The sequence below is a fragment of the Notothenia coriiceps genome, unplaced genomic scaffold (assembly GCF_000735185.1).
Source record: "Notothenia coriiceps isolate Sejong01 unplaced genomic scaffold, NC01 NC01_scaffold00037244, whole genome shotgun sequence".
NCBI lineage: Eukaryota > Metazoa > Chordata > Actinopteri > Perciformes > Nototheniidae > Notothenia > Notothenia coriiceps.
In genome coordinates this window covers 8,570,546-8,583,836 of record NW_011369945.1, presented here as the reverse complement: position 1 = coordinate 8,583,836, position 13,291 = coordinate 8,570,546, and the positions used below count along the sequence as shown (strand labels likewise).

The following is a 13,291-nucleotide window of genomic DNA, read 5'->3' as shown; positions in this document are numbered from 1 at the left end:
TTATATACAATATATTTATTATATTACAAATATTCTCTGATCTAGAAAGCTGTTTTAATTGCATCAACCTTGGGCACATACAGTTTTTATGTCATACTATAAAAACATGTATTAATATTGTATATACTTAAAGAATGGATTGTATCCATTATGACAATTTATACTGAATATAATATCAGGATAATTAGCTCGCTCTCTTTTGCTTTTGCCATGGTTTAAGTAGACATGTTAGGCTTCTAATATGATTTATTTTTGGGGTGGAATACAAATAGTCAAATAAAATGCTCTTATTTTGTATAGAAAGAGCTTACCAAACAGCAATTATTCAACTCATTTATTTTTTAGATTGCAAATAGTGCTTTCAAAATGTCAAGCATATGTCCATAGTAAATGGGTGAGAGATGTAAGAAGATTTGACAGAATTGGATTTGGTTATAAGCCCCTTTGAGCCCCTTTGAGCCCCTTTGGCTAAGTCCACTGCTTACATAAATTAAAAATACTGCTGTCCTGCTCATAAGTCAACGTGTGCAGAGATCATGTGGTATTTACATGACGGGAAGGTGTCATACATAAACTGTGCAGCACACTAGTATAGCAGAAACTGAGCTATGTTATGATGGTGTTGCTATTTTCCTAAACGAAGCTTGTAAACGGAACAATGTCAGTTTTCTTCTGATGCACGCGTTTGTTAACATTAGAAATTTAAATCTCAGCGAATGCTTTGCCAAAAAATTTGACAGAAACTAATGAATAGCATTAAATACATAATTGTATGTGCAATAGCATCATGTAAAAGACAATCTCCAATGTCAATAAAGTTTATTTTCAAGTCATTCATGCTGTGCGTTTTAAGTGGCCCAATTACATATGTTTAGCGGGAAGGGTGATATTCATGTTATGCTGTGCATCATGGATGTCTGAGTATGAGATAGTTGGCAGCACATTATTGAATAGAAGGAGTTTCCTGATGGAGACTTCTAACCTTCCTGATCCCAGGACTGTCCGAGGTGCGTCTGTTTACACTGCGTCTACTACTGAGTTACAGCTAAAAGGGTTTAGGAGAGCAGGCCTGACCAAACACCAGCCTTTAATGAACTGCTAACAAGCTTACAGGAGACCTGCGTTACTGTTTTCTGTTTACAGGCTGCTGATATTCATTCATCGAATGAACATGCACATCCTTATGAGCAACAGGAATATGCAAAAGCTATAGCTAGCCAATGTGTCCATACACTTACTTTCATATCATAGTTTACAGAGAGTACAGAAACAAGAAATATATCAATATCAAAAGGTTTACATGGGGTTCAATAGCTGGTTAAAGAGTCCTGTGTCTTGTCCTTTGACAATGATCTTTTTGGACTTAAAAAGATAAATGTCTTTTGTCTGTTTTGGATCTGTTTGACCTTATTTACTGTAGGATGGCTATAGCAGATGTTATGTTACATCACGTGAGAAAATCCCTGAAAGAAGGCATCCCTGCCTCCCACTGCTTTTTACTATAACAAGAACACATATTTTCTGATCATTAAAATGTTAGGAAAATGTGTGAGTATTACAAAATCCTTTGAAACTTCTAAGTTAGAATATGGCCAGAAAATTCAACAACAAATAGTTGGTTATTAAGGTTCAACATTATCTCATTCTTTCAGCTTTTGTGCTTTTTTTTTTCATATTTAATTGCAGTGATGGTTGAATATGTGTCTGAAAGTTTTTTAATATTATGTACATTTAAGAAGAGGTTTTCTTGTGTTTCTGCCATTTTTAATAATCCTACTGATTTGAGGCATAGTTCATACAGGAACCAGAGAGCATCTCACCTACTAAAGCCTGGGCGTCATGAGAGGTAAGCAGCTCTGAGGCCTGAGAGGACACCTTAAGCATGTGTGGTCAAACAGCAAAACAACAGCATGTTCATTTAATGTGCGGCTTTCACTGGTGGAGGAGGAGGATTATGAATGTTTGATTGTGAAATATGCAAATACATTTTCTCTTACAGTGATTTAAAACCATATTGGTAATTATTTAAATAACTTATTTAAGATTAATACGATATTTATTCTTCCCACAGTGGATTTTTTTTTTTGCAGTAGCACATTAACAGCAAAAGTATAAATAGATCAATTAAACAAATTATGTGAATTTAATATAAAATGTCTTGCAAAATGTATACTATCATAATACATTATTATATGATGCATTATTGTATTATTGTATGGCATGTAAGACAAGGTGAAATATAGTTATATAATATAATATGTATAGGACAGAAATAGGATAGAATATAATGGCCAGTAACCTAACCAATAATATCTGGATTAAATTAAGTATTATGAAGTGTTAAGAAGTAAGTGATCACAACGAGATAATTACTGTATGTAGATTAGACTTTTAAGAAAATCCATATATAATTATAAGAGCTGGTAAATGAATCCACCTCTGACAGGGCCCTTTGTTTTCTCTACATTTCCCTCTAGTGGGGAGGTCAGGCCTTCAAAGAAGACCGTTTTTAAACCTGCAATGAAAAAAAATGAATGTCTGCTTTAGGAATACATTTATTTTTGAATGCCAGTTTTTTTTTAATGTTTTTAACTTTAAAGATATACTGATGAAGTCATGCACATGCATATAGTCACACAATTTGTTACAGAAAACCAATAACACAGATCCCAGAAGTCAGTCAGAAACAGGCAAAGGCGTATCAATAACTGCGAACATCGCTGTGGTCAAATAGTTGCTGGACAGTGTGTGTTCTATTCGCGCCATGAATGACGGCATTTATGAAAAATGTAGTGTAGTGTCTAACCATCATCTTGCAGCACAACAATAACAACCACTGTTCTCCATTAAGTTCCAACATCTGCTTATAAAAAAACACTTTGTGTCCCTTCCAGCTCCTTCAAGTCCGCAACTTCTCTGAATATTTCCTCTCAGAAGTGAGCAGTCTCCTTTAAAGGATCTCCAGCTTTATTCTTCCACCCCTCTAACAGTAAAGCAGCATACCATGAAACTGCTACCACAGTGTGACCGTGCTACTCTGAATGCAGAGCTTTCATTTGTGTAAGTCAATTTATTTAATCCACGTAAACAGACACTGGATATCAATGGTGTAATCACATTAGGTATAGAAAGCAGCAGAGTAATATGTTTCTTCCGAGAATGCTCTGACGCATGCAGCCCTGTCAGGCACAGGGAACGAACATATCAATCTTACATCCTCTGGAGGGATCTGTGAAATTAGATGTTGAATAAAAAGACTGCATGTCACAACAGTGTCATAAAAACATCTGAAGGCCGTTAATAATCGGAATGAAATATAATAAATGAAGGGAGTAGGCTTTCTTATATGGCTTTTTTTTAAGGAAATAAACACAGAGTGAAAAACAGGATGTCAGCAAAGACCTGTCCTTTGTCTGTGAGGGGCCTGAGGGGGATGGGGTTAATTTGCCTGAAACACAGCAGATGTCATGATGACAGGAGGGCTTCCCCACACCCCTACATCACTGGAAAGCCACACTTTGCATCCACCAGTCGCCATGGAAACCAAGGGAAAACCAGGAAATAAACACAAAATTGCATTAAAATTGTAGCAAAAAACAACAGTACAAAGGGCAAAATAACACAAGCTATGTAATGGTACTCTTCTGAGACAATCATACAGATATATTATCATGATGACAATTCATTTTCCTCGGGTTTCCCCCCCGATCCCCGCATAGAAAGCCCGTGTGCGTCTGCGCCACAGCAGGCAACAATCCGCTGGCTCATGTCAGGGTGTCTTTTTCTCTCCAGCTGATTCACGGGAATTAACACCATTCCTTTGCTTAGCATTGGGCGGAATCCTCCGGGGAGAGTGTGGCGTTTGCTGAAATCACATAGGCGTGGTGTTGGATGGAGATGTGATGCTCCGTCTGCTCCCGCTGGGATCCCCACCTGCCCTCACACACACCGTGTTTGTCACCGAGCCAGCTGCTATTTTTCCCCGAGCTTTGGGCACTACAGCGTGGATTTGTATTAGATTGTGATTTTTTTTGTGTTACGGTGGGCGTTGGTTTTTTGGTCTGGGGGTATAGTGTAATTACAGCGCTGTGGACGTACGGAGCGCCCAGTTTAATCTCCTCCAGAGAGAGAGGCGGCGACGCACGGAGACAAACCGGACAGCGCGTCGCTTGGCCTCCGGGAACCACAGCGGAGACCCCGGTTAATGTGTAGGACTCTTCGACACGCAGGCCGTGCCCGCAGCGGTTCTCAAGGATGACAAATACAAGTAAAATGTCCAAAAGATCGCCCTGGCTCTGCGTACTGGTATTGGCCACCGTGTTACTTGTAGTGGACAGCAAGAGAGCCAGACCGCCTCGCTGCCCCTCATCCTGTACATGCACCAAAGATAACGCGTTGTGTGAAAGCGCAGGACTGATCCCTCGCAGCTTCCCCCCCGATGTCATATCACTGTAAGTCATGTTAATTATTGCTTTATGGAGAATTCATAACCAGGGGGATGTGCTGGTTGGGACGTGGGTTTCTATGCTGCTGCTTCACAACAATGCATAGACCAGAAGCAGACTGGATTAACAGTTCGGATGAGACACCATGGGCTCTAACGTTTGTTTTTGTCTGCTCCACAGATCATTCGTCAAGTCTGAATACACCGAAATCCCGAAGGAGAGCTTCATCCACACGCCTGCCCTGCATCTCCTGTGAGAAATCTCTCTGGATCTTTTTGTTCTTCTGTCTTTGTTGCATGATGTCAGTCCCCAGTGAGGTGACCAACGCCATGTTTAATGATCAAGACATTTTACCCACTGATTTTATTAGAATAAATGATGTATTGACTTTATTAGAATAAATGATATACTGATTTTATATTAGAATAGATGTTGCGGTAGACTATAAATCACAATCTGGAGCTGAAACAATTATAATTTGGGAGAGAATTACCTTTCCCAACCCTTTCCCTGATTTTTATATTAGAGTAGAATAGTCCCTTTGTTGAACATTAATCCAAGACTTGCCTTAACATGTTTTTGTGCATATTGTGAATTACACCTGGTTTCAGGAGATTTATAGATGGGGAATCCCTCCTTTCTAAGAGGGAATCCCCCTTTACTCATGAAAAATGGAAAACTACAGATCCTACTGTGATAGAGCATTGATCCTTGTCTTTTGTTGTATTTTGGTCACTGTTAAGAGGAAGAGAGTGTTTTCTATCACAGGTCTGTTTTGCTGCCAATGTGGGAGAACAGCTTGTTGGTGTCTAATTAGTGAAATGTTCTGGATCTCTCTGCACAGTCTCTTCACAGCCAACAACCTGGAATCTATAGACGAGGATGCTTTCCTCGGTCTCCCTCATCTGGAGTATCTGTGAGTAGATGACACGTTGATAAGATGTTTCTATAAGCAAGATTGTCTCCATTCTCATGCATTTATTCAACATCTTTTCCAGCTTCATAGAAAACAACCAGATCAAGTCGATTTCACCAAATGCTTTCCGTGGACTGAAAACCCTAGTGCATCTGTGAGTAATATTTGTTATGCATAAAATAGAGCTATTTTTCTTCAGATGCAGTACTAACAATTGGATGATGATGTCATTTATGTTTGATGTTAATGTGTAATCATATCACCAATGTTTTTTTTTGGTTATAGATCATTAAAAGCTGTTATATAATTATGCTGCAGGTGCAGGCAAGAACTATTCCAGTGACATTCTGACAAAGTTCATTACACAATATTTGTTGCAACAGAGATTTTTATGTGAAACTGTGCAGCTGTTGAACTGGTTTAAAATAAATCCTGTGTCTTTCTCTGTCAAACTTTTTAAAGCTAAAAAATCCCAAGACCTGTTTAATGGTTACAGATAAAGGGTAGCTATTTATTTAGTTTTTTTTACTGATGTCAGAAAATGATTGATAAAACATACGCACTCTAGATACCTGTTGAGCTCGAACACATGATGATGTCATGATATCTCTGTAAAAGCTCTAAGAAAACTAATAAAATAAAATACCACCTAAACAAATAGATGTTATTTGTTCCTCTTCTAGTTGTAAAAAGAGAAGGCCATAACATTTATGAGAAGGCTCTATAAATAGCTTCCTCAAACTCATAATAAGCAATGTTCCTGCCTTCAGTCTCCTGCCAATATGTGCCTAAGCTATTTAACAGAGATCGTTCTATTTCTCAGCAAGGACACAGAGTGAACCACTGTGTTACAATTACTGCGCTCAGATTGTATAAACCACTCAAGGTTCCTCCGACAAATGAACATACAAACAATATAACGTTTTAATGTGGAGGTCCATTAAACAGAACATGAAACGAAAACAAGTGGCCATTATATCTGATCAGTTATTCCTCTTCTCTCTTCAGGAGCCTGGCCTACAATAATCTGGAGACTCTGCCCAAAGATTTGTTCAATGGTCTTGAGGCCTTGACGAAAGTGTGAGTATGAATTTAAATCCTGCGTCATCTTGAAACAAAGAGATAAATCACATAAGGTTACATAACTGAACATATAATTTATGCTATCGAGGACAATGAGTTCTTCTATATATAGAACCCTGGATCATTATTCCTCTCCATCCAAGGCTTGAAAAATGTGTGGGTGGTGCTTTTAACGCCATAAAAATGATATGCGGCAGTGAGGAAGAGAGATAGTTCGCCAATCTATCACCCGCTGAAGATGTTCACTTCTCCTTTGTAGTCCCTCTTGATGTTAATGAGAGCACATAGTGAAGCTGTGAGGGCCAGAGAGCAGAGCCAGCAGTCATACATCAATGACTGCAGTGTTTAAAAATATAATCCATTCAAAGACGCTGAGATTCCTCAAATTAGTTTGGTGATTTTTCTCCCTTCAGAGACTTGCGAGGGAACCAGTTCAGCTGTGACTGTAAGCTGAAGTGGTTGGTGGAGTGGATCTACAGCACCAACGCCACAGTGGATCAGATTCACTGTAAAGGCCCGGCCTCACAGCTGGACAAGAAGATCAACGATCTGGTGCCGCAATCCTTCGACTGCATCACCACAGGTGGAGTACAAAGGATGATATCATTTAAAGGTCACCTATTATGCAAAATCCACGTTTCCATGTCTTTTATACATGAACATGTGTCCCCTCTGTGTAAAGAGATTCTGAAAGTTTCAGGAAAAAAAGATTTGCTCACATTTTGTCCAGATCCATTTATATAAAAACCTGCCTGAAAATCAGCTGATCAGATTTTGGCCACTTTATGATGTCATAACGATTTTTTGGCTTGTGTAACCATTAGCCAATCACCAACCAAGGTAACCCCCCNCCCCCTTTATCACCCGAACCTCCTCCTAGAGCACCATTGTGTTCTTTTTAACCACATATCTCTCATAGGGGCGTGGGGAGTGGCTCCTTATTCTCTTCTAAGTAACAGACAGAGAATCAGCACTTTTGAAACAGAGGGGATTATGGGATGCTACAATGGGTGATCTGTTGAGTATTTCAAGCCAAACACTTCAGAGACATGTTTTGTATATATCTGACTGAGACCTATTATATATGGATGAAAAACAGTATAATCGGGGACCTTTAACATCACAGCCTTCCCTGACATTTGCAATGTTATTTGAAATGTGGTTTTGTTTCTCTCACAGAGTTCGCATCCTACCAGTCCCTGAAGTTTGAATCCATTTCTGTGGAGGCATTCTCCTTTGGGAATGACCAGTATGTTGTGTTTGCCCAGCCCTTTATTGGGAAATGCAGCTTTCTAGAGTGGGACCATGTGGAGATGGTCTTCAGAAACTTTGACGAAATTGACAGTGAGTAAAGCTGTGTGAGTCTAAGAGAAGCCACTAGATGGAGACATAAAAGTAATGTCTTTCTCCTTTCTTTCTCCTCACCAGGCACATCCACAGTGATTTGCAAACCTCTGGTCATTGACGACCAGCTCTTTGTGATTGTGGCTCAGCTGTTTGGCGGCTCACACATCTATAAGCGTGACACCTCTGCCAACAAATTCATCAAGCTCCAAGGCATCGACATCCTGAAAATCCGCAAACCAAATGATGTTGAGACCTTCCGCATTGATGGAGAATCCTTCTTCGTCGTCGCAGACAGCTCCAAGGCCGGCTCCACCACTATCTACAAGTGGAACGGCAACGGATTCTACTCTCACCAATCTCTCCACCCGTGGTACCGGGACACAGATGTGGAGTTCATGGAGATCTCCTCCAAACCTCACCTGGTCCTGTCCAGCAGCTCCCAGAGGCCGGTCATCTACCAGTGGAACAAAGGCACCAAGCTGTTCGACAGGCGGACCGACATCCCAGAGATGGAGGACGTCTACGCTGTGAAGCATTTTCAGGTCAACTCTGAACTCTTCATCTGTCTGACGCGCTTCATCGGCGACTCCAAAGTGATGCGCTGGGACGGGGCCCTCTTCAGAGAGCTGCAGACGGTGCCCTCTCGTGGCTCCATGGTGTTCCAGCCCTTCTCTGTGGGCAGCTGGCAGTACGCCATCCTGGGCAGCGACTACTCTTTCACCCAGGTGTACCGCTGGGATGCCAAGAAGGGCGAGTTTGTCCATTTCCAGGAGCTGAACATCCAGGCGCCCAGGGCCTTCTCTCCTGTCTCCATAGACAACCGGCAGTTCCTGCTGGCCTCCAGTTTCAAAGGGAAAACTCAGATTTATGAGCACCTGATCATAGATCTGAGCACCTGATTGTTTGGACTGGTTGGTTGAGTGGTTTCTGTTTGGGGTGATGTTTGTTGCCGCAGACAACACTGCAACAAACGTCAGGTGATCCTAACTTGAGCAAGGCAAGCATAACCCTTTCCTTTTTTAAATATTCCATTCAGATCATGATACATGTAAAGATACATGCATCTCAACTCAATATATTTGAATGAGATGCATGTTGAGTTCAATGCATGCACCTCAAGTTAGGATTACACCCAATATGTTGTCGAGACATTAATGCATGACCGGCCTCACACAGGCCGTCCCACCCTGACGAATGCATCATCCATGCTCATCAACACATTACATATTGCCAGTAGTTTTTTTCTTTTCTGTGTTCCGCTTTTCATGTGACTCAGCGATGTTTATACATTTGTAATCTCATATATTTATCTACAGAAAATAATGAAAAGGTACTTTTTATCCTATTAACATGTTTAACAAACCTGCCAAAATGAAATGTTTACATTTTTCTGTCTTTCCACTTGTACGCTTAAAGATTTGTAAATGAAGCTTTTGTAAGTTTAAGAGGGACCAACCACGCTAGTTAGATACATATTTGTTACTGAAAATGATTTTAAATTGTTTATAATTTGGAAACCAACAGAAATGTTGTGTGAGAATCTACCTGTAAGTTTGCAACTTACATTTTTATCGTTAATAGTTTGTATAATGTTTAAAGTAATGAAATGAGTTCTTCTGAAGAAGTATGGAAAACATTTTGGGCACACAGGAACTAATTTCCCACACTCAAAGGAACTGTTCATAATGCTTTACCTTTGACTAACATGTATGCAAAAACAAACGTTGTGACATGACTATATATAAGTTATTGACTATTATCTTGCTATTTAGAGTCAATAAAGGTTTACATTATTAATTGTGACATCTCATCTGAGCTCCCTGCTGGCACTGAGTAGCATGACATTGCTTCAGTGTGATGTGCACAACACGCACTAACACATCTACTTCATCGCTTTGGGAAAATTGTAATCTTTGAGTTAGTTGTGTCTGAGAAATAAAATAAAAATAAATACAAACAAATAAAATCCTTTTTATTTTCTCCAACAAAGTGCACGCCTCAATTCTACAAAGCAGCACATTACAATGTAATGGAATAAATACAATAAAATCCGCTGGGAAAAAAAAAGAAAGAAAGAGAAACACAAGCAAGGAGATACACAAGTACCTGCACAATCACACGGGTGGCAGGATTAAATCGGGCTCTTTAGAAACTGCTTCTTTCAGGTGATTGTTTGACTTTTCATGCATCTTCACTCCTCTGGGTAAAGACGTTTCGTCCTCCGCTTTCTAAAGCACACCAAACTAAACCCTGCTTTGTTTTGTAATTGAGGACTACCAAACTAACATGAAAGAAATACAGGCGCATACTCTCATGTTCATACACATCACCCAGGAAAACTTGTGCAATTGCAGCAGGATCTCCACATCACCTACTGCTGAAAGGAAATAAAGTGAACACATTTTCAGTTTGAACCAAAGTTACTACTCAAGTCTATGTGGTGCAACTTAGTGTTTTTTTCCATAGGCAAATAAAATATAACATAAAAGGCAAGGGAACACATCCCTTAATACTCCACAAAATAATTTAGTGCTCTTTAAATAAAATAAAAAACACTATTTTCAGATGGTGGCTCTTAAAAAAAAATTAAAATAAAATAAACCTCACAGACTGAAACGATAATGCTTAAGAGACATCAATAATGTTAGGAAAAAACTAAAATCCATGAAAAAAGACATTGACAATACATTTCTGTACAGAACGCAAAATGAATATACAATACAGTACCTGCAGATGTTATGCATACAGTACAATTCTCTTTTTACATAGTTTTAGTACGGGATCCAGCCTGATCTATATACTGACTTAACACAGGTGGAAAAGCGGCTATTTTAGCTTTCAGTAACTTTAATGGTTATTCAGCGAGGAGAGTAGATCGTGAAGTAGGCGTTTAGAAAAAGAGATTGAAAACATTATTGCAGGATGGTCATCTTCAGTTGCATACTGCATTTGTTACTTGAATGTGTGCTATAACGAGGAGCAGCGGGCTGATGAGAGAGGCAGAGGGCCGGACGAAGAAAAAAAAAAGAGAAAGGGGTAAGCTGTTTTTGCTATCTCTCCGTCACAGAGGTTAAACCTTGCGTTTCCTCTCTGATCCACTACCCTGTACAGTACATTCATGGCCAGTATTGCACGTTACCAGCCGAGTCCACCCTGATTCTGCGAGGTGAGGACCTTCAGTGCTGAATTTTGTCCTGTAAGTCAACACTAATCCAGTGATGAGATGAGACTGACCGCGACTCCATCTGCCGTCACAGTTTGAGCTCATTGGCAATTTTGCAGGCGATATTCTTAAAGGCGATGGACGTGCCCGATATCCTCTTGAAGCGCACGCCGTTGAGGGAGAGGCGGGGCAGCTTGCACACCTCCATCTCCCATTGGACCAGGTTGTCCTGGCGAGCGTCGCCGTGGACACAGAACAGCAGGAAGCGTTCGCGCTGCTCGTAATCGCAGCTGTTGGCGTCCAGAACCTTTCGGATCTCCCTCATCATCTCGGCGGGCTCCATGGAGGAGGTGGTCTTCATGCTCCAGGTGAAGCGGAGCGAGCGAGGCTTCGAGTCCCGACTGCCGTCCTCCTTAGTGTCGCCTGACACACTTCTACAACAGAGACAGAAAGAGAAGTGGAGAGAGGCTTTAAAGGAGGCGGCGGTTGTTAACAAGCTTTCTACTGCAGTATGAGGTCTAAAACCACCAGACTCAGGGACAGTTTCATTCGACAGGCCATAAGACTGGTAAACACCTGAACTTTTGAAAGAACATCCATAACATTCATCGGTTTGCAACTTACTAATTATTTATCTAATATATCATATTCCAATTACTTGTATATAGACTATCCTTGCACTATTGACTATCCTTGCACTATTCTATATTATTTGTATTCACTTGGCACTATTTTAACTATTTGTATCTGTTATATTGTGTTTGCACTGTTGGAGGAGCTGTGACCTAACTTTTCATGTAACATATCACGCTGTAAGCTAATGTATAAATGACAATAAAGCCTCAACAAATCCTCACCTTGGGGTTTCTGTCCTTGCCGGCTGGCCTCTCCCTCACTAGGCACCCTGAAACAAACAGGGTCATACTGTTACTCCCATGAGCTGAAGTCAACATGGCTTCCCCAACCCCAATCCTCACTGGACACAGAGGAGGGGTGTCCAGGCATCATGCCAGGAAAGGACTCCACACTCCCGGGTATCAGGGTTCAGCACATGGGGGGTGACTGTGACTTCTCGATGCACATACTAATGTAGCCCCCTCACCATAACAATGCATCATCCCTCGGCTACCCTTTCCCTTAATCCCCACTAATCTGTAAGGAATGGAGAACATGGTTCCCAAGTCTAGTTCTGTTTTCTATCACGATAACTGGTTTACTTTATTGATGGAGACGAGGGAGAGAAGGAGAGGAAGGCCAGCCATTTTAAAGGCAGATATCATGGCTTAGGCTTACGTCAGCAAAAACTGAGGTGAGCCGTGACGTTTGTTCTTGAGGAAGTGGACACAAGGGAAGGAAATACATGGCATAACAGGGGTGTCGGGCGGTAGGCAAGGATGGTGGCTTGTTGGTGGGCACACATACATAAAGGTGTTAAGGTAACCACGGGCCAAGAGTCTAGTGGAACCTCGTTTTCTTTTTGGACAGGGGGATAGGTGCAGGCCAAGCGTTTTGGTTCTCCTACCTCCGGGTCGACGCCTGAAAGACATAGCTCTATTGGGGAGAGAAGGAGAGAAAAGCTGTGAGCCTCGACCAGATGGACCAGCTTGAAAGCTGAGTGCAGTGGTGCATGATGTGGTCCTACCCCTTTGGTTATCATATTGGACAGCAAAGGGAAGCAGGGTGGATGTATAATAGGGGTGCAACAACTAATCCACTTAATCGATGACCAAGAATTAGTTGCCCGACTAATTCAGTCGTCGATTCGTCGTTGGTGACGTCATCACGAGTGTTTCCACAGGAAGTTAAGCTCCAACACGTTATCTGGGTCTTTTTATCGGTACAGGAGACATTTAAAACATAATGTCATGGTATTATTGCTACATAAACAATAATATCTCAGTCTTAGTTTCGCCACAACTCCGTTTCTAATATGCAATAAGACTACAAAATGCGTCTATGGATGTATTTTTTTATCTTTCCAACCCGACGAGAGATCTCTCCCCTCCGTCTGTGTGCGAGGGGCGGGGCAGTTTACACACACGCTCTGCAAGCATGCATGCAATACACACGGAGGAGATGGCGGAGAGAAGCGCTCGAGGTGTGGTTAAACTTTACCCGGCTCTATGTGGAACAATGCTCGTTACCAAAAGTGCAATAAGGAGTTTAGCATGTAAGGGCGGTAACACGAGCAGTTTGTCTAAACATTTAGCAAAAGTGCACCACATTCCAGACGGAGGAATGCACCGGGTGACTGTCTTTCTAGCAGCTCTGTAGCCCCGTCCCACGAGTAACGTTTCCACGTCAGGTGTTATGTACAGCTAGCAGTCAAACACACAG

At 41.2% G+C, this 13,291-nt stretch overlaps 1 protein-coding gene and 1 long non-coding RNA gene across 2 annotated transcripts; one reads left to right on the top strand and one right to left on the bottom strand.

The window, feature by feature from the left end:
* Positions 1-3,676: 3,676 nt before the first annotated feature.
* Positions 3,677-9,752, top strand: LOC104964613 (leucine-rich glioma-inactivated protein 1-like). The gene is made up of 8 exons (XM_010793447.1): positions 3,677-4,451; positions 4,626-4,697; positions 5,290-5,361; positions 5,444-5,515; positions 6,370-6,441; positions 6,858-7,027; positions 7,624-7,788; positions 7,873-9,752. Exons 1-8 carry the CDS (start codon positions 4,255-4,257, stop codon positions 8,688-8,690), a joined length of 1,638 nt encoding a protein of 545 aa, XP_010791749.1. The 5' UTR covers positions 3,677-4,254; the 3' UTR covers positions 8,691-9,752.
* LOC104964614 (uncharacterized) lies at positions 9,743-12,764 on the bottom strand. The gene is made up of 2 exons (XR_800440.1): positions 11,812-12,764; positions 9,743-11,388 (listed from the first exon to the last, which is right to left on the bottom strand). It is a non-coding gene; the product is annotated as an uncharacterized lncRNA (long non-coding RNA).
* Between the last annotated feature and the right edge of the window lie 527 nt (positions 12,765-13,291).

Bases quoted from the DNA above. Each gene is read 5' to 3' on its own strand.
- LOC104964613 (XM_010793447.1), top strand. From the start codon at position 4,255: ATGACAAATACAAGTAAAATGTCCAAAAGATCGCCCTGGCTCTGCGTA. The intron at 4,452-4,625 runs GTAAGTCATGTT...TCTGCTCCACAG, and splicing joins CCCCCCGATGTCATATCACT to ATCATTCGTCAAGTCTGAAT. The intron at 5,362-5,443 runs GTGAGTAGATGA...CATCTTTTCCAG, and splicing joins CTCCCTCATCTGGAGTATCT to CTTCATAGAAAACAACCAGA.